Raw genomic sequence first — 19,676 nt, forward strand, 5'->3', positions numbered from 1 at the left:
GAGAGAGAGAGAGAGAAAGAGAGAAAGATCTTCCATCTACTGGTTCACTCCTCAAGTGGTTGCAATGGCCAGAGCTGAGCCAATCCAAAGCCAGGAGCCCAGAACCTCCTCTGGGTCTCCCACATGACTGCAGGGTCCCAAGACTTTAGGCCATCCTCTACTGCTTTCCCAGGCCACAAACAGGAGCTGTAAGGGAAGTGCAGCAGCTGGAACATAAACCAGTGCCCATATGGGATCCTGGCACTTGCAAGCCAAGAACTTTAGCCACTAGGCTACTGCACCAGGTCCATGGCACTTTTTTAAAACTGTAATTACAAAGCATCTTTTATATAATATAATAATGGCTTTTGCATGATTTCCTTCAAATGATATCCTATTCCCAAAGAGATTTTTTTAAATGTATTTTCTATATTTGAGAGGCAGGGTGACAGGGAGAGGTAGATCTTCCATCTGCTGGTTCATTTCCAAAGTGGCCACATAGCAGGTGAGCCAGGCCAAAGTCAGGAGCCTTGGTCTCTATCCAGATCTCCCCTCTGCCAGGTGGACCATCGTCTACCACTTTCCTAGGCACACCCACAAGTGAAGGGATCATGAATGGAGTGACCAGGGGTCAAACTGGCACCTGCATGGGACACTGGCCTTGCAGGCAGCCACAGCACTGGCCTAGACAGAGAGATCTTCAATGTGCAGTTTGGCTCTGACTGAGCTGCTGACATTCAACGTCTGCACAAAAAATCTTTTTGTTAAAAACACAATCTGTGGGCTTGGTGTGGTAGCCTGGTAGCTAAAGTCCTTGCACACACCAGGATCCCATACAGGTGCCAGTTCATGTTCTGCTGGCCCCGTTTCCCATGCAGCTCACTGCTTATGACCTGGGAAAGCAGTAGAGGATGGCCCAAAGTCTTGCGACCCTGCACCCACGTGAAATACCCAGGAGAAACTCCTGGCTCCTGACTTCTGGTCAGTGCAGCTCCGGCCATTGTAGACACTTGGGGAGTGAATCAGTGGATGAAAGATCTTCCTCTCTATTTCTCTTCCTTTCTGTATATCTGCCTTTCCAACAAAAATGAATAAATATTTTAAAAAACATATACACCATCTGCCTAAGAAAGTGAGTGTTGCAGTGGTCAATTGCTGCTTGGGACACCCAACCCCTTGTAGGATGGAGCCCTGGCTTAGCTTCTAATCCAGCTTCCTGCCAATGTGCATCTAGGGAGGCAACAGGTGGTGGCTCAAGTGCTTGGGTCCCTACCACCCATGTAAGAGAACTGGAGGGAGTTTCTGGCTCCTGGCTTTGGCCTGACCTTCTGCCTGCATGTGCTCAGGTGATCTCCCAACCCTAGGCTCTTATCATTATCACAAAGTGGTCACACTACCAACAGCTGTGGCCCCTGACTTCTGCTCAATTCTCAGCCTCTTAATAGCCACTTCATCTCAGCCCAGATGGACAAGGGGCTGGCCTCAGCCAAGAAACGTATTCCAAAGTCAACCGGCTCACAATCACCATGGAGACAGATTGGCCACTCCTTACAATAGTTTCCCACAAAGCTTTGCTCCGAACAGGCCACTGGGAGGCTCCACTTTCAGGCTTTTGTTTGATTCTTGTGATGAGACAGATTTAGAAAATACTGCTTTCATGTAAGTCACCAATTTATCTCTGAGAATATTATGAATTCCTTAAGCCTACTACTAAATTCTATAAAAAAAAATTATTGTAAAAATTCAATGCCTTTGACCATGCATTCCAGATAGGGTCTTTAGCAACAGAAAAGGTATAGCAGAGTGAATGTCACTGTTTGGATTAGCTCTTGCTAACTCCACACTGCTTTCCCAAGCATCTGTCAGCGCACCTGTCACAAAGTGCTCAGACTTCTAGAAACCCTGTTTTGATGTGCTGTGTAATGACTGGGAACTTTCTCTCCGCTTGCAATGAAATCAAATGACCACCAGATGGCAGCAATGTTCAGTAAGCAAAATCATCCCCATTTAGCAGTGCTCACATCCAGTAGATTTGAGCCCTGGGTCCTGGGAGGATTCTTAGAATTCCTGGTGAACGCATGTTTAGGAGAATTGAATCTTACACTTAAGACAATACTCACAGGAACAGCGTCTTAGTGTAGCGTTTAAAGTTACCACCTGTAATGCCGACATCTCATATGGTGCTGGTTGGAAACCAGGCTACTCCACTTGCAAGCCAGCATCTCTGCCTGGGAGCCTGGGAAAGCGGCACAACGTGCATGACTCAAGCGCTGGGTCCTGGTACAAACATGGAAGACCCAAAGAAGCTTCAGCCCAGCCCTAGCCATTGCAGCTGTTTAGGGAGTGGCCCAACATGTGGAAAACCTTTCTCTCTCTGACTCTTCCTCTTTCTGTGTAACTCTTTCAAATAAATAAATCCTTTTTTAAAAGTAAATCAAATAATAAATCAAATAATGAACACAACCCATTCTCCCCTGGAAGTCATGTTGCTTCCTAAAGAGGTGTTTGGAAATGCATCTGGAGATAGACTGACTTGTCACAGCCGGGGATGTGCCCTGGTACGTAGCTGTTTGTTGCCCAGGATGCTGTTAAAGGCTCACAATGCACAGGCGTCCTACAGCAAAGAATTACCTGTCTCCAAATGTCCATGGGTTGGGTTAAGCTGTCACACGAGAATACAGTACAGGCAGCAATTCGAGTCCCAGCTGCTCTGCTTCCAATCCAGCTCCCTGCTAACGAGCCTGGGAAGGCAGTGGAAGATGGCCCAGGTGCCAGCGCATCAAACGAGAGATCTTTCTCTGTGCTTCTCAAATTAATAGCAATAATAATAACAATAATATTCCATTCCAGGGGGATGATGAATTTAACGTTAGGGCCCATTGTGATGGCTCAATTAGCTAATCCTTCCCTCAAAAGAGCTGGTCCCAGGTGTTCCACTTCCCAGCCAGTTCCCTGCTTGTGGCTGGAAAGCAGTGGAGTATGGCCCAAAGCCTTGGCACTCAGCACCCACATAAGCGATCTGGAGGAGGCTCCTGGCTCCTGGCTTTGGATCTGCTCAGCTCTGGCCACTGCAGCCATTTGGGGAGTGAACCAGTGGATGGAAAATCTTTTTTTCTGTCTCTCCTCTGTAAATCTGTCGTCTCACTAAAAATGAAACAAATCATTAAAAAAAAAAACTTTAGAAAATATAGGTTAGCTTGTTTCAGTGATTAGAATATCTTCTAGACTCTGGAAGAGCGAAACAGTTTTTTAAAAATCCCACAAAGATCTGATTATATAATAAAACCGGTAAGCTTGACTGCTTTAAAAGGTAACTCAGAGGAAGAAATCAAGTGTGCATGAAGAATATGAGCGAGGCAATAGGACCACAAGCGGCCTGTAGATCACTGAGCAGTGACAGGCAGGGATGAAGTGCTAAAATATATAGACAGAAAAAAACATTTCTTGTTGGCAGAGGTATGACCAAGTGGCATCCTGAGCCAAGGGAAAGAGGACCCAGGACCCAAAGCTAGAATAACTCCAGCAACCACATGAAGTCATGTTGGATGACTGCCCAGCATAGAAAACAAACATGCAGGGATCTGTCCGTATAGAAATGCAGCATGGGACAAACAGGGGAGATGGAAAGGACTCTAGCCACTCAGCCCTGAGCCATTCCTGACACGCCTGTCCTCACGTGCCCCAAGTGACCAGAAGGGCCAAGCAGCATGCCTCCCAGCCAGCACCAGTCGTGGTGGGCTGTGTATCCTGCGTGAGGAGGACTCGCTTCCTCTCAGAAACCCACGCCCTGGGCTACTCCTGAGGAACAATGCTGACAGCTTCCCACGGGGCAAGGTCCTACAGCACACATGGCCAGCAATCCTCACACTCGCCAAGGAAAGTTCGGCAAAGCTGACACACACTTGATGGGTGCCCACAGCAACACCACAAGCAGGTGCGATGGATTGCAAGCAAGAACTCGGGCTGCCTGATCAGAACATGAGCTGCCATGAACTTGAGCAGAAGACAAAGACATGGACAGGTGCTTCTCTTAGGACCTGAATCTGTGGACAAGAAATTCAATGTGGGCCTGTTGTGATAGCCTAGTGGCTAAATCCCTGCCTTGCATCTGCTGGGATCTCTCTCTTTTTTTTTAAAAGGTTTATTTATTTGTTTATTTATAATCTTATTTAGTTGATTAGGGTACAAAGGGTCAAGGGTTCCAGGATGAGTGGGTAATACCATTGTTTCCACAGTAATATTATCATTTTTTTCCTGTATCTAGGGTCAGGGGAGAAACAAAGGGAAAAGCCCCACCCAGCTTCCCACCCATCCAAGCTCCCCAATGTGAGGCGCACTCTGAGGGTTCTGATCAAGCAGTTTTGATAGTTCAACAGTTCTGGATTGCTGCCACCGCTGGGATCTCATATGAGTGCTGGTTCATGTCCTGGCTGCTCCACTTTCCATCCAGCTCCCTGTTTGTGACCTGGGAAAGCTGGGAGGATGGCCCAAAGCCTTGGGTCCCTGCACCTGCATGGGAGACCTGGAAGAAACTCCTGGCTGCAGATTGGCTCAGCTGTGACCATTGTGGCCATGTGGGGAATGAACCAATGGATGGGAAGATCTGTCTCTCTTTCTCTCTGTAAATCTGACTTTCCAAGAAAAATAAGAAAATCTTAGGAAAGAGAGAGAGAGAGAGAGACAGACAGACAATGCTGTGACAACGGTTCCCCAGGGTGTAGAGCCGCAGGTGCCCTGGGAGGACCCTAACTCACAGGTGGAGACCAGGGTGGAGGTTTGAGTCAAGCAACCCTCAGGTTGTGGGCTGAGAAGATGCTGCTGGAGCAGTCATCCTGGAGGAACATACGGTACCAGGGACTTGGCAGCACTAGGGGTGCTGGAAGGGACACCCTTGACCCTCTTGCAATAGGCTGAAGACCCCAAGAGGACAAAGGTCTTATTCATAGATGGCAATGGTCTTGGTCACAGACCCTGCACAGTGAGAGCAGCTTAGAACCTCAACCGTGTGCTCCCCTTGCCCCTTAACCTTCCATGGCTCCCTGTGACCTGAGAATTGCTCAAGTAAGACTGCCTTCCCAGATCTCCAGATGTTCTGATTCTGTCTGGAGGGGTTGGGCTGTGGGTTGTGGTGGGGGGAGGGCACCAAGGGTCCCACACCTGTGGTCTCGGTTCCTCAAGGTTAGCCTGGGGGACTCTGCTTTGTGTTGTTCTGTTTGGTTTGGTCTGTACGGGGAACCCAGCCCTGTGGAGCCTAAAGGATTCCAAAGAGCTGCCTCTGCCGTTGGCATGCACTTCAAAGTCAGTTTTCCCAGACCAGAGAGTAACATGCCCCAAGGGCAGGAAGCACCCATCTGCCTGGACGGATGCTCCTGGTGGGCGAGCTCACAAGGCCAGAAAAGCAAGAACATGGCCTGCGGCAGGGGTGACATCCAACTCCCTGGTCTGGCTTTGCCATCAGAGTCTGAAGCCCAGGTCCTGCATGGTGGGGAAGGGGGCGTGTCTACTGAGATCAAACTTGGCCAAAAGGCTGGCCCGGTGATGTTGTGGGAGAGCCGCCAAGCCCCATCCCTGTCTCCTGCCAAAGGGAGGTCTGTGCATGCAGACCCTCACTGCCTGCCGGAACATCAAGCAAAGGCTCATTGGTAAGAAGGTGAGCGGGCAGAGGCTGAAGAAGTGATCTTAGCAAGGGCACAGGAGCCGAGGGGCTGCCTTCGAGTTGGGGTGCAGGTCTGATCTTGGCAGTGGGAGTGCCCAGAGACTTGGGCAGTGCCCACACCAGTAATGACATTCTTTAACACTGTCCCACCCTGCGTGTCAGTTTGGTGCCCCCTGGAGGGCAAGGCCCTGACCCTCCAGCACTTATAGCCACAGCCAGCACCTGGGCTATACCCTCCCACCAAGCCTGTGGTCAATGGGGTGGGACGATGGAGGCCGGGCTATCAAATGTGATAAAGGCACAACCTTCCTTTGTCTGCACTATACCCCACAGAGTCACTCCCCTGGGTGAGGCATCGGCCCAGGGTGGCTGACACCCAGGTGTAGTTCCTGGCTTGGCTCTGCTCTGGGTTGGTGGGGGAAGGATCCCCCAGTCCAAGGCTGGGGAGCATGTGTGGGGCAGTCCAACATAACTGGACACGGGGCGCTACCAGACCCCATCCCTCCGCTTCATGGAATCCTGGTGGGCTTTGCTGGCCTCGCTCTGCTTCCTCCCAGGAGGACTGGAGTCACCAAGTCCATCCAGGTGGATTAGAGATCAGACTTCTGAGAACGCAGACCAGGCAGGAGTCTGTGGAGGGCAGTGAAAGGGTTCATTGTCAAGGTGACTGTGTGCCTGGAAGTCTGGCTCCTCCAGAGACACGCCTGCACCCTCTCATGAGAACACTCTGCTTTGTGAAACACCAAGAAGCAAACAGGAGATAGGCAGTTCCCGGGAGTATGAAAGATTTACAGGACAGACAGCTGCCATTGGAGCATCCTGTACATTACTGTTTGCACGGAAGGGATAAAGCTAGAAACCTGTGCTTCTACAGTGTTCATCTGCACTCACTACCTGCTTTCTGCTTTGTGTCATGTAGATACCCACTGTCACGCAGATACTTACTATAAAATCCCCTACTTATTTTGTTCGGGGTGCCTCTTTGTTCATGGCAAGAAGTGGCTGCTATACTGAAGAATGTTGAGGTGGGGGGACGGTGAGGGAAGAGCTTGGGTCCAGTCTGGCCAGTGTCACAGCTTCACCTAGCAGAGGGACTGTTGTGTATCAGGGTGCTGTGGTGGCGCCCCTTGGGGACACACAGTTAGTGCAGCCCAACTGCTGTCCCTACCCAACTCCTCCACAGGGTTGCTCAGCTGCACCTGCACACAAACATCCACACTGCCTTTCCCCTTGACCCCTGACCCTTCCTCTCCTGCCAACCTTGTGAGCTGAGTTTATCCTTACAGTCAGCCAGAGTCTCTCTCAGATTAAGGAAGTAGCCTGCTTTGTGGGGAGAGGGAGTGAGTGAAAACTCGAAGGACAGCATCCCATGGGGTTCAGCCCTGGCGGGAGATGAGAGAGAGGAGAGCTGCTCACAGAATATGCACCTCCTGCTCCTGCCTTGCCAGGCTGGGTGGTAGCTGAAAGGGCCTGACTGCTGTCTCCCTGGATTCCTGGGGAGCCAGGCCTGGGCCTCCCCGCTACTCCCACTAGCGTCCAGCTGCGTCTGGAAGTGGCAAAAGAACCACTCCACAAACTCTCCAAGCATGTGCCTGGGCTCCCCCTCCAAGGACTTGGGTCTTATTGTGGATTATCTTCCCTCTCTGTGCCCAGCGGCTGTCCTGTAAGTGCCCACTGAAGGAAGTCCAGGGTGTTGGCGGGATCACTGGCTGATGGGCAAACGCCAGCCCTGGCCCAGAGGAAGACAGTACCTAGCAAGCCCTCGGGGTGTTCTCCTGGCCAGTGCTAGATACACTCAACCTCACAGCAAGCCAAGGGGGCTGGGCATGTGACTGGCTGCACCTGACGGATGAGTCACAGAGAAGCCACATCCCTTGCCGGAGCTGTGGAGCTGTGGTTCTCACCAGGCAGCCTGGCCCCAGAGCCGACACTGAACTGCTTTGCCAGGCCGTTTCACCACAGGGTACTTGGCACGCATACCTGTGCAATGAAACAAGGCATGCCACATCAGACTGCGTTAAAATTTATGAGTTAATCCTTCCAACAGTCATCCCATGAGGATCACACCCCACCCACCCCAGGGGCATGGGCGGCAGTGAGGGGTGATGGGAGCAGGGAGATGCCACCTTGCACACGGCTTAGCAAATCAGAAGCTGCGAGTTAAACGATGTCAGGATACACTTATATAGCAGAACAATGGACTTATGCTGTTTATGAAGGACTGTACTATTGTAACAATACAGGGGAAACATCAGGGGGAATGGGGACTTAGACATGGGGGAGGGAAATCCCAGATTCTATGAAACTGTATCATAAAACAATCAAATAATTTTTTAAAAAGAAGCTGCAAGGTGGACAATCCTGCTCATCAGGTTTACTGGACATGGGCTCTGCTGCCCTGAGAGGTATGGCAGCTGCATCTGCCCAGCATGGAGCTGTGGAAGAGCAGTGGCTGGGGACCAAGTCAGAAGCAAAGGGGACAGTGCCCATGTCACATCCTTTCCATGCCCAGGAGGTCCAGGCCAGATGCTGGAATGGTATGTCCCCAGTGTGAAGCCTCACATGGGTCTGGGCCTGTCCTTTGAGCCTGGGTTGGCCCCTATGAGGGCATTTGCATACCTTGAGGGCCCAAACTGCACAGCTTTCCTTCCACAGCCACGCAAGAACTGGGCACCTCCTGGACCCCCTCAGCCACTGGTACAGTGGCCACACATCAGCAAGTTGCTCTAGGTACCAGCTGGGGTGGAAATACTGCCCACCATGGGAAGGAGAAAGGATACAACAGAGGCCATTTCTTCTCCCCTGAGGATTCCCACTGAGCCACGCTGGGAGCCACTCCCAGGGTCACCTGGGGCCCAGCTTAGACCTGGGAAACTGAATGGGCGCTGGGAGGGAGAATAGAGATGCTGGCCTGCGCATGTTTTTAACTGCCCCCTGTCCTACCCAGTGACTCAGCTGAGCGGCCGGCTGGGAGGTTCCCAAGTCAGGATGTGGTTCCCACTCTCCACCCTGCAAAGGAAATGGGTGCTGCTCCCCACTCCACAGGATCACTGCTTGCCCATGCCTGCGGCCTTGCCCAGGCTGTGAGGAACATGGCTCTAAGGTTTCCATTTAAGCACTCCAAACAAAATAAGTGGAGAGTTTTATAGTATCTACGTGACACAAAGCAGAAAGCAGGTAGTGCAGATGAACGCTGTAGAAGCACAGGTTTCTAGCTTTATCCCTTCCGTGCAAACAGTAGTGTACAGGATGCTCCAATGGCAGCTGTCTGTCCCGTAAATCTTTCATACTCCCGGGAACTGCCTATCTCTTGTTTGCTTCTTGGTGTTTCACAAAGCAGAGTGTTCTCATGAGAGGGTGCAGGCGCATCTCTGGAGGAGCCAGACTTCCAGGCATACAGTCACCTTTAAAAAAAATTATTGGGGCCTGGCACAATAGCGTAGCTGTTTAAGTCCTCGCCTTGAACGCGCCAGGATCCCATATGAGCACTGGTTCTAATTCCGGCAGCCCAGTTTCCCATCCAGCTCCCTGTTTGTGGCCTGGAAAAGCAATCAAGGATGGCCCAAAGCCTTGGGACCCTGCACCTGCGTGGGAGACCTGGAAGAAGCTCCTGGCTCCTGGCTTCGGATTGGCTCAGCTCCAGCCCATGCAGCCGTTTGGGGAGCGAACCATTGGACTGATGATCCTCCTCTCTGTCTCTCCTCCTCTGTGTATCTGCCTTCAAATAAAAATGAATCTTTTAAAAAAATTATTTTTTTATTGGAAAGTCAGATATACAGAGAGGGGGAGATACAGAGAGGAAAAATCTTCCATCCATTGATTCACTCCCCAATTGGCTACAATGGCCGGAGCTGAGCCAATCTGAAGCCAGCAACCAGGAGCTTCTTCTGGGTCTCCCACATGGGTGCAAGACTTTGGGCCATCCTCTACTGCTTTCCCAGGCCACAAGCAGTGAGCTGAATGGGAAATGGGACCACTAAGACACAAACCAGCGCCCTCATGGGATCTCAGTGTGTGTGCAAGGTGAGGGCTTTATCTGCTAGGCTACTGCACCAGGCCCTAGTCACTGTTACAATGAATAATTTCAGCCCCCTCCTCCATAGACTCCTCAGCTATAGCTATCATTTCCTTTCTTACCAAATTTCATATATATATATGAAAGGTACAGAGGCATTCCAAAAAAACTTTCTGCCCATGGGTTCTGTTTTTCCAAATGCTCTCAACTGCCAGGCCTGGGCCAAGCAGAAGCCAAGAGCTCAGAAGTCATTCCTGGTCTCCCATTTTGGTGACAGGATCCCAGCTATTTCAGCCATCAGCTGCTGCCTGCCAGGGTGCACATTGGCAGGAAGCTGAATGAGAAGCGGTAGAGCTGGGACTCAAATCAGGCTCTGCAATGCAGGACACGAGCATTCCAAGTGGCATCGTCATCCCTGCACCTGCCCCATGATCATCTGTCCCGCACCCTGAAAATTCCCAAAGAACCACATCCCTGTCTGTGTAAAGTTGGTGCAGCATAGACAGCTGGCAAATGCACTCAGACAGTCAGCACTTGCCAGGTGCTTCTAGAAACAGGCAAAGAAACCCCCTCCTCCACAGCTCACAAAGGACAGCCAAGGGTGAACTAGGCTGTAGGACCCCCACCCCTCTGCCCTGCAACCTCCCTCAGCCTGAGTTCCCCTACACCCCAGCTAGAATCAAGTCTCCTATTCCCATACACCAACAAGCACATGAGGCCAAAACAAGTCTGCAAGGGTTTATTGTCATTCACATCTTTCATAGAAAAAACAATGTAGCAAATGAAGCTTGTCTGATGGCTCTCTGTACATCAGGGAGCCAGGCTCCGTCTGCATCAGGCACAGCAGCTGCACTTGTCCGACGCCCCTTTGCAGATGCAGCCCTGGGCACACTTGGCACAGCCCACAGGGCAGCAAGAGCAGCAGCCTGGAAAAAGATAGGAGAGCAGGAGAGGTGAGAACTGACTGAACAGGTACCTCCCCGCCCCAACAGCAGGCCTGGCACAATCTCAGCCCTCAGCCCTCAGCCCCGCAGACCCTCGAGTCCTAGTTGGCATGCGCGGTCAGAAGCAGCGGGGTGGGAGAGGGGCTCCTTGGGCTGGGGGTTACACAGTCACAATGCCACACAGCTCTGCTTGAGCCCAAGAGACAGCCAAAGCCTGCAGAAGGGTCAACGGGGTGTCTGGGAGTAGTGGAGATGCCAAATAGACCAGCTAGTGATCTGAGAAGCCCCTCAACAAGAGCCAAGGGGTCCACCCCAGGACAGTGCAGGCTCTGGGAAGTCCAGGGAAGCCCCTCGGAGCTCCACGTGTTGCCCAAGGTCAAGTGCATCCAATGTTCCAGGGAAGGCTCTCTCAGGACACAGGGGACCAAGGTGTAGGGGTGTCAATCACACATGACGGGCAGCTGAGTTCCTGCCTCCTCAGCCCTGGACCCCTTCCCCAGCCTTGCCCCTTACTCCCTGCCCCAACCCAGTTTCCCAGGGAAAGCCCCACACTCACTCTTCTTGCAGGAGGTGCATTTGCATTCCTTGCATTTGCAGGAGCTGGCACAGGTGCAGGAGTCACCTGTAAGGGTGAGAAAGACTGGGGATGAGCAACTCACTCAGGCGACTGCAGCCGGTTCCTAACTCTCCAGGGTCCCCAAACTCAGAGCTCCTTCCCACTCCGGGGAGGGCAAGGATCCACCCGTTTTTAATCCCACGAGGACGGGGCCAGGCTCCAGTTCATTCGGTAATACTGGGACCAGGGACAAGGACTGCCTCCCAGCCACCCAGAGTTCCTCCGGATCGGACTGAATGACATCCCAGCCCTCTGGGAGGCCCCTAGAAGCCAGCGGCTGCAGGGAGTCCACCTCAGCCCAAGCATCTAAACGTAACTCCTTTAACCCGGGACTGTCAGAGTTGGGAGACTGAGCCCACAGCCAGCGTCCCTCACCTGAGGAGCAGGAGCAATTGGGGTCCATCTCGAGCGAAGCGAGGTCCGAGGTTCCAGGAAAGAAGCGAAGACTCCAACTGGGATTCTGGAAGGCGCGCTGGAGCCCCGGCAACGCCAGCTCGTTTTAACTGCCGCGGGAGGGAGCCCGGGCGCAAAAACTCCGCCCCAGCCCTTGCACCCGCCCCGGCCCCGGCGCACGGCCCGCTGGCGGTGCCGAGCTCACCGTGCGTGCCGGGCGCACGATTCCCGGAGCGCAGAGCATTACGCACCCGCGGGGGGTCAAGGTCTGTGGCTTTTGCGGCTCTGCGCCCAGCCTGCCTGGACTCTACTGCAGCCTTCTCATCCCCCTCCCCGATTCCCGCCCGCTGGCGCGGTGGCCTGACGCTTCGCCTTTGCTGGAGTCCGTGTGCAAGCCCGGCGACCTTCCGCTCTCGTCCCAGGCTGGGGTGCTGGTGGTGGAGCGCAGTGAGGGAGTTGTGTGCAAAGGTCCGTCCATGTGCGTGACCTCTGCCTCCCCTGCATTGTCTGTCCTGTCTCCCTCCTCAGTCCTTGACTCTGTTTCTTACAAAGCAGGAAATCAGATCCACGGCTCGTCCTCTCTCCCACCCGTTCACTAAGCTTGAAATGTGGCGTGGGCGTATTTGTCCAGGTCCTCCTTCACAGAGTCCTCCTTTCCAGATTCTCCAGGGGCTCCCCACAGCCTAGCCAGCCTTCCTACTCCAGGGGAAGGATAGTTTTTAGAGTTTTGTCCCCACATAATACGCAGATCCTGAATTCTATTAAAAAGCAAGAAAGGTGATTGCAACCCTTTATTCCTAGCTGTTGCATAGCATATAGATAGTGTCAGGTGGTTTATTCATTTCCCTTCTGTGAATCTTCCCAGCAATGCAGCGTATGCTTTTTCTTTTTTAAAAGATTTATTTATTTTTATTTGGAAGGCAGATTTTACAGAGAAGGAGAGAGAAAAATCTTCCAACTGCTGGTTCACTTCCCAAAAGCCACAGTGATTGGAGCTGAGCTGATCAGGAACCAGAAACCAGGAGCTTCTTCCAAGTCTCCCAAGTGGGTGCAGAGTCCCAAGGACTTGAGCCATCCTCCACTGCTTTTCCAAGCTATTAGCAGAGAGTTGGATGGGAAATGGAGCAGCCAGAACACAAAGTGGAGCCTGTATGGGGTGCTGGCACTTACAGGAGGATTAGCCTGTTGAGTCACCATGCTGTCACCCCACCCCCATTTATGTGTTTATAAAGTTCTTTTACTGAAGACAAAGCTACAACTTGAGGAGTGTCAGTAACTAGCCCAGAGTCACAGGGCTAGGAAGTGTTCGGATGCATCACTGGTGGGCTCCGCAAGGACAGAAGGCCAATGAGAAAACTTCCCTTTGGCCCTGAAATGTCTTCAGCACCTGTCTGCTGCTTGAAATCCTTAAGGCCAAATCAACATTCAGCTCAATCTTGGGGAGAAGAAAAAAAGAGCTACGGGGGGGGGGGGGTGTGTTGTATATTAAATTTTATGACTACAAGGGTATGCCAAAAATCCATGGTAAAAGGGAATAATAAGGCCAGTTAGTTTGATGCAGAAAAAGGTAGAAGGGTTTTCTAAAAACCTAAGAAGGGTTTTCTGAAAGCTGATGAAAGATCATATTATTTTAAAAACTATGCTAAGATTTAAAAATTTTTCTTAGCACCAAAGGAAACACAACTTTTAAAATATTTGTTTATATTACCTGAACAAAAGCTGGAGATGGTCTCATCCACTAGTTCGTTTCTCAAATGCATGCAACGGCTGGGGCTGGGCCAGGCTGAAGTCAGGAGGCAGGAACTCAGTTTGGGTCTCCCACAGGGGTGGCAGGGACCCAAGCACTTGAGTCTTCACCCACTGCTTCCCAGGATGTGCGTGGGCAGGAATTGGAATCCAGGGCAGAGTAGAGACTCGAATCAAGCACTTTGAAGTAGGCATCCTAAAGCCTAAAGCCCTACCAAATGCTTACCCATAGGCATAGCTTTTAATTCCTTCTTCCACAAATGTTTTGAAGTAATTGCATATTTTAAAGGGGAATGAATTCTCACTTTCAATATTGGTGAAGAGTTGCTTTTCATAGAAATATATTTAGGGCCCAGCAGCGTGGCCTAGCGGCTCAAGTCCTCGCCTTGAAAGCCCCGGGATCCCATATGGGCGCCGGTTCTAATCCCGGCAGCTCCACTTCCCATCCAGCTCCCTGCTTGTGGCCTGGGGAAAGCAGTCGAGGAGGGCCCAAAGCTTTGGGACCCTGTACCCGCGTGGGAGACCCGGAAGAGGTTCCAGGTTCCCAGCTTCAGATTGGCGCGCACCGGCCCATTGCGGCTCACTTGGGGAGTAAAACATCGGACGGAAGATCTTCCTCTCTGTCTCTCCTCCTCTCTGTATGTCCGGCTTTCCTAAAATAATGAAAAAAAATCTTTAAAAAAAGAAAAGAAATACATTTAAAGGAATATGGCAGTTTCAAGGGAAAGTGTTAAGTGATGTAACAGTAGCAGGAATGACACTGTGTTTTTTCTGCAATGGCTACTAGACTGAAGCTAGCAACCGGGAGCTCAGCCTCAGTTCCCCTGCAGGGGTGGCAGGAATCCCACTCCTTGAGTCATCACCACTGCTCCCCAGAATGTGCACTAACATGGCCCCGGGAACCCAGGTACCCCAGTATGGAATGCAAACATTCTAACCTCTAGGCCTAGACCCTACATGTAGGATAGTGGAGAACTTCCATGGGCCACAGATCATGTACTCAGGTGGTAGATGAGGCCAGTGGAGGGCACACAGAGAGGCACACTAAGCATGGCTATGCAGAAAGAGCCAGGAAAGTGTCCTCTATGTTAGAAAGATAATAAAATAATAGCTAATATGTCAGACCACACACTACTTGCAAGACACACCACTGTGTCTTGCTCCCAAGCCAGGCCCTGCTAACCTGCCCCTCTTACTCTGGAGGAGACTGAAGAAGGATGTCTCTTGGACCACAGGTGACATAGTCATGGGATAGGCAGGAATGACACGTGCTGCAGAGCCAAGCACAGCAGGCCAAGCTGCTTCATCTGTGTGTGAATAAATGTCCCTTTTTTCCAAGAGATCAGGATTCTCTCTCCAACAGTTGGTGTGGACAGAACGATCATCAGTGCCTCTGTTTATTAAGCCTTGCCCATTGGCCAGGCTGTGATCCCATTTAATATCTCTCTCTCTCACTCTCTGTTTCTACAAGTGAGGCAAGGACACGCAGAGAGGTCGCTTGACTTGCCCAGGCCACACAGCCAGTATGGGGTAAACTAGGCTGTGCTCCAGGGCTGCTGGACAGCAACCTGTGTGCTTGGTGTGGGCTTCGCTCCTTCACCCAAGGAGCTGCAGAGCAAGTGTAGTCCTGACTTGAGGTCAGGAGACTCGTCCTCCTCTTGTCTATACATCAAATAGTAAATCCTAACCAATAGCCAGGGGCACTAACTGTTGGCACTAATTAGAAGGTACCGGGCCTCACTGCTAATGAGTACCATGCCCTTCCAACTACAGAATCCACCACCCCTCTGGCAGGGGCTCAAAGTAAGTCCTTCATGTGGTGCCAATGTCCTCTTCATCTTGCCAGGAAAAGCCAGGCGGCCCCTGCAGACACCACACCATTTTGCTGGTTGGAAATAGCCAGGGGCTGGCATTTGAAAGAGGCCAATTGGATCCAGCAGGTACAGAGCCATGGCACAGCAGGGAACCATCCAGTCAGTGGCAACTGGACAAACTCTACTGCCAGGGACATCTGGGCCAGCGCTGCCCGAGGTGTGAAGTCCACACACGATGGTGGCCTCTGCCCTGCCTCCAGTGTGCATGCTTTATAAACAGATGTCCCCAGATGGCAGCTCTAATTTTCTTGTGATTTCTCCATTAAGGAATAAAAATTTTCCTGCTGAATCTAAACCACAAACAAAAAAAGAGGCTATTCTGATTTCATTCTCCCCATAATTAGGGTCATTTTATTTACCAAGGTTTAGGCTTGCCATGAGAGTAAGTAAATTGGTTCCTTTATCAGGGCATTTAAGAAACCCCAGGCAGGACTCAGCAAGGGGGGAGTGGGACTCCACGTGCTGCCTTCTCTTTCAAACCCAAAATTGGATGAGGGGTTGAGCTTGGGTAGGAAAGTCAGAGAACCAAAATAAGGGATTGCACTGTTTCTGTGCTGTCTTCCCTTGACATGAGAAGAGAGGAACAGTCTCCACTCACCCCCAGTCAGGCCCAAGGAGCCAGAAGCTCAGAGAGGACCCCTGGGGGCCTGAAGTGTTGTGAACCACTGTCTCCATCCAGAGCCCTCCATCCAGGGCTCTGCAATGCCAAATCAATTCTCCCCAAAGCACAAAAAGAATCCAGAGTCAGAATAAAGTCAACAGCCTTTATTATCACCCACATACTTCATACAACAAGGAATGTAGCAAAGGAGTCGGCTTGTGTGGCCATGGCGCGGGGGAGGGGGAGAGGTACTCAAGGCTTGTCTGCCGGGTTCTATATACATCAGGGGCCAGGCTCTGCCCGCATCAGGCACAGCAGTTGCACTTGCCTGACGCCCCTTTGCAGATGCAGCCCTGGGCACACTTGGCACAGCCCACGGGGCAGCAGGAGCAGCAGCCTGGAAAAAGATAGGAGAGGTCAGAGCTGATTGAACAGGTACCTCCCCGCCCCAACAGCAGGCTTGGCACAAGCTCTACTTTTTACCCAGTTTCCCAGGGAAAGCCCCACACTCACTCTTCTTGCAGGAGGTGCATTTGCATTCCTTGCATTTGCAGGAGCCGGCACAGGTGCAGGAGTCACCTGTAAGGGTAAGAAAGACGGGATGAGCAACACACGCGATGCAGTCGGCTAACCAGCGCTCTGCTCAGGGCACCGCAGCCAGGTTGCTAGCTAGCTCTGCCTCACTGGGTACAGGAAGGCTAACTTGCTAGGCAAGGACCCTGTCACCTCCTAGCCCAGGAAGTTCTGACCCCCTGAGCTGGGGAGTTTTTCAGCTTAAATCTTCCCACTCTTGAAATGGGAAGCATCGCGAAGCTGAAAATGTTCTAAAACATGCTGAAGCCAAATTGAATTGACACGACTGAAAGTATCAACACTGCAAAGCAAAGGGGTAGCCCATTTCATACAGAACTCTTCCCACCCCCAGAAATCTTTTGTCCAGATGAGAAATGGAGAGCCCTAGGTCTTGAAATTCCGCGTGGCTTACTGGTGGCGCAGGAGCAGTTGGGGTCCATGTCGAGCCCAGGTGAAGTTGGAGACGCAGAGCGAAAGGCGAAAGTCACCCAGGCGGTTGGAAGGCGAGCTGTGATTTAGCGGGAAGCCAACTCACTTTAAAGCCGGGAGAGAGCGCCGGGCGCAAAGGTCCCGCCCTGGCCCTTGCACCCGCCCCTGCTGCGGCGCACGGCCCCACGCCGCGGCCTGGGCTGTGCGCACTCCGCGGGCCGAGTGCAGGGTTCCCCGAGCGCCACACCGTGCCCTTCGCGCGGGCGGTTTTTTGGAAGCCCACGACAGTGGCTGAGAGCTCGCGCTGGGCAAAACGTTGCCGTTTCTGCCGCCCTTTGCAAGTTTCCACACTGCGGACTGCCATCTGGCGCTCCGGGAACCCAGTGTCTACCACGCTCCCTAACTCCCCCTCTTCCAGCCCTGGCTGAGTGATGTCAGCTGCGCGGGTTCCCGGAATTCGTGTGCAATGCCTGACTTTTGCTCACGTACCGGCACGGGCGCGAGCTGAGAGCAGAGTGAGGGTGTTGTGTGCAGAGGACCGCCGCCTCCCCCGGGACCCTCCCCGTCCTCACCTTTGTTCTTTGGCCACGTTTCTCTTGCGAACCCCGGCTTAAGCCACCGCGTGTAACTGGTGTCCCAGGGATCGCACACTGGCGTCACAGCTTTTTTTCTTTCCATCCAACTCCCTGAGAGTAGCAGAGGCCGGCCCTAGTTTATGGGAGACCCTAATAGAGTTCCCTGCTCTTGCCTTGGAAGCCCCCATCCGTATGGCCAACTGGGTACTCAACCAAAGGATTTAAGATTTCTCCCTTTCAAATGAATGCCATTACATGTCACTAACCTATACCATGCCCTGTTTAATCATTTTCCATTTTTGCACCCCCCACACCACAACCACAAAGATAGCAATGCTAATTACGATCTCTTACTCATTGGACATGTATGAATCAAGGAGTTGAAGCAGCTAGGCTGGGTCACAAACTTCTGCTGCCTCTGAACTGGCCAGCTTTCCAGCAAAGGGAGAGCTGTTTTGGCTCCGCTTGCTTCCAGGAGCAGCTATGTCCAGAATGTAGATGGATTCTCACTCCCAGAGCTGGAAAAGAGATTGCTTTCTTTGTACATGTTTAAGGAAACAAACTTTTTAAAATGTTAGATAAAATAATAGTGTGGGTTTTTTTTAATTGACCACAAGGGTTACTTTGTTAACTTATTTGTTTGTTAATATATTTTTTAAAAGACTTGTTTTTTTGTTGGAAAGGCAGATTTACATAGAAAAGGAGAGACAGAGAGAAAGATCTTCTATCCATTGATTCACTCCCCAAGTGGAGTGAAGCTGAGCCAACCTGCCACCAGGAGCCAGGAGCTTCTCCCAGGTCTCCCACATGGGTATAGAGTCTCAAGACTTTGGGTCATCCTCTACTGTTTTCCAGTTCCAGGGAACTGGAATGGAAATTGAGCAGCTAGGACATGAACTGGCACCCACATGGGATCCCAGGCATGCAAGGTAAGGATTTAGCCATTGAGCCACCCTGGGCCTGTTGTTGTTGTTGTTGTTGTTGTTGTTGTTATTATTATTATTATTATTATTAATTTGAAAGGCAGTATGAGAGAGAAATGGAGACGGATACACAGAAAGAGATCTTCTAGCCACTTGTTCATGCCCTACATACTCACACCAGCTAGGGACATGCCAGGCAGAAGTCAGGAGCCTTGAACTCTTTCGGGCCTTCCCATGTGAGTGACTAGAGTGGAGCCAGGACTTGAACCCAGGCACTCCAAATCAGGTGTCCTGGGCAGCATCTCAGCTGCAACATCCTGTGCCAATCATATGGTGCATGTTGTAACAGAAAGGGCAGGCAACCTTCTGTATCTGTCAGGAGGAACACGCCCCAGCTCGCTTGCTCCTGTGTCATCCAGCCCAGTGGGTCCCAGTGGTGGAAGGTCCTTTCTGGGCTACAGGCCACACACTCATGTAGTTAATGGCAGGGACATCAGATATTCAGTAGCACACCAAGTTTGGTCTATTTCTCTGAAATGCAAACATCTCCTATACTATATTAAAAAAAAAAAAGACAATACAGTAATATCAAAATGGATCTCTTGGGGCCAGAGGGGTAGACACGATGTCTTAAGCAACAGAGCTCCCATCTCATAGAAGCCCCAGTTCGAGTCCTGGCTGCTCCACTTCTGATGCAGCTCCCTGAACATACATTTAGGAAGTAGCGAAAGATGGTGTGAGTGCTTGCCTTCTTGCCACTCCTGTGGGAGACCCAGGTGGAGTTTCCAGTTCTTGGCTTTGGCCTGGGCTGGATTCACTCACTCTGGCTATTTGGAGAATGAATCAGTGATTGGAAGATCTCTTTCAAATAGTAAATAAATCTTTTAAAGGTATAGAATCTCTTGTCACTTGCCAGGAGCCATTCTCAACTTATTACATGCATTAATGCACTCAGCCCGTTAAGGCAGGCTCTGTTATCATTTCCCTTTTCTGGGGAGACTGGACCAGGGAATGTTCTGTCAGCCAGATGTGACACTGTTAAGATTTGTTCTCACAAGCTGACTGCAGTGCCATGCCCTCCTCTGCACCTCATTGCCCCTTGTCATCTGAAAGTCCTTAACACACCTGGGCACAGTGGTGGCTGTGGGAAAGTCACTAAGCCAGCCAGCCGTCTTCTCAGCAGAGTTCTGAACTCCTTTGGGCTTCCACGTGCTCTCTCCTGCCAAGGACACGACTGGTCTGAACTGGGAGAGGCACGGCTAGGCATCCAAGGACATAGCATCTACCCGCCGAGGCCAGTGCACAAGGTCAGCTGTAGCTGAGTTCATTCTTACTTTCACTTGTGAGCTGTG

The 19,676-nt window shown here is 51.4% G+C and overlaps 2 protein-coding genes across 2 annotated transcripts; both read right to left on the bottom strand.

The window, feature by feature from the left end:
* Positions 1-10,454: 10,454 nt before the first annotated feature.
* Positions 10,455-11,812, bottom strand: LOC101526311 (metallothionein-2). The gene is made up of 3 exons (XM_004583871.3): positions 11,586-11,812; positions 11,151-11,216; positions 10,455-10,576 (listed from the first exon to the last, which is right to left on the bottom strand). Exons 1-3 carry the CDS (start codon positions 11,611-11,613, stop codon positions 10,485-10,487), a joined length of 186 nt encoding a protein of 61 aa, XP_004583928.1. The 5' UTR covers positions 11,614-11,812; the 3' UTR covers positions 10,455-10,484.
* A 4,161-nt stretch (positions 11,813-15,973) lies between these two features.
* On the bottom strand, positions 15,974-17,144 carry LOC101526066 (metallothionein-2). The gene is made up of 3 exons (XM_004583870.3): positions 16,810-17,144; positions 16,338-16,403; positions 15,974-16,221 (listed from the first exon to the last, which is right to left on the bottom strand). Exons 1-3 carry the CDS (start codon positions 16,835-16,837, stop codon positions 16,130-16,132), a joined length of 186 nt encoding a protein of 61 aa, XP_004583927.1. The 5' UTR covers positions 16,838-17,144; the 3' UTR covers positions 15,974-16,129.
* Between the last annotated feature and the right edge of the window lie 2,532 nt (positions 17,145-19,676).

This window comes from Ochotona princeps, chromosome 16 (assembly GCF_030435755.1).
Source record: "Ochotona princeps isolate mOchPri1 chromosome 16, mOchPri1.hap1, whole genome shotgun sequence".
Taxonomy (NCBI): Eukaryota; Metazoa; Chordata; class Mammalia; order Lagomorpha; family Ochotonidae; genus Ochotona; species Ochotona princeps.

Excerpts from the sequence above, each read along its gene's own strand:
- LOC101526311 (XM_004583871.3), bottom strand. The coding sequence starts at position 11,613 with ATGGACCCCAATTGCTCCTGCTCCTCAG. Across the intron at positions 11,217-11,585 it reads CAATTGCTCCTGCTCCTCAG|GTGACTCCTGCACCTGTGCC; the intron begins GTGAGGGACGCT and ends TCACCCTTACAG. Across the intron at positions 10,577-11,150 it reads ATGCACCTCCTGCAAGAAGA|GCTGCTGCTCTTGCTGCCCT; the intron begins GTGAGTGTGGGG and ends ATCTTTTTCCAG.
- LOC101526066 (XM_004583870.3), bottom strand. The coding sequence starts at position 16,837 with ATGGACCCCAACTGCTCCTGCGCCACCA. Across the intron at positions 16,404-16,809 it reads CAACTGCTCCTGCGCCACCA|GTGACTCCTGCACCTGTGCC; the intron begins GTAAGCCACGCG and ends TTACCCTTACAG. Across the intron at positions 16,222-16,337 it reads ATGCACCTCCTGCAAGAAGA|GCTGCTGCTCCTGCTGCCCC; the intron begins GTGAGTGTGGGG and ends ATCTTTTTCCAG.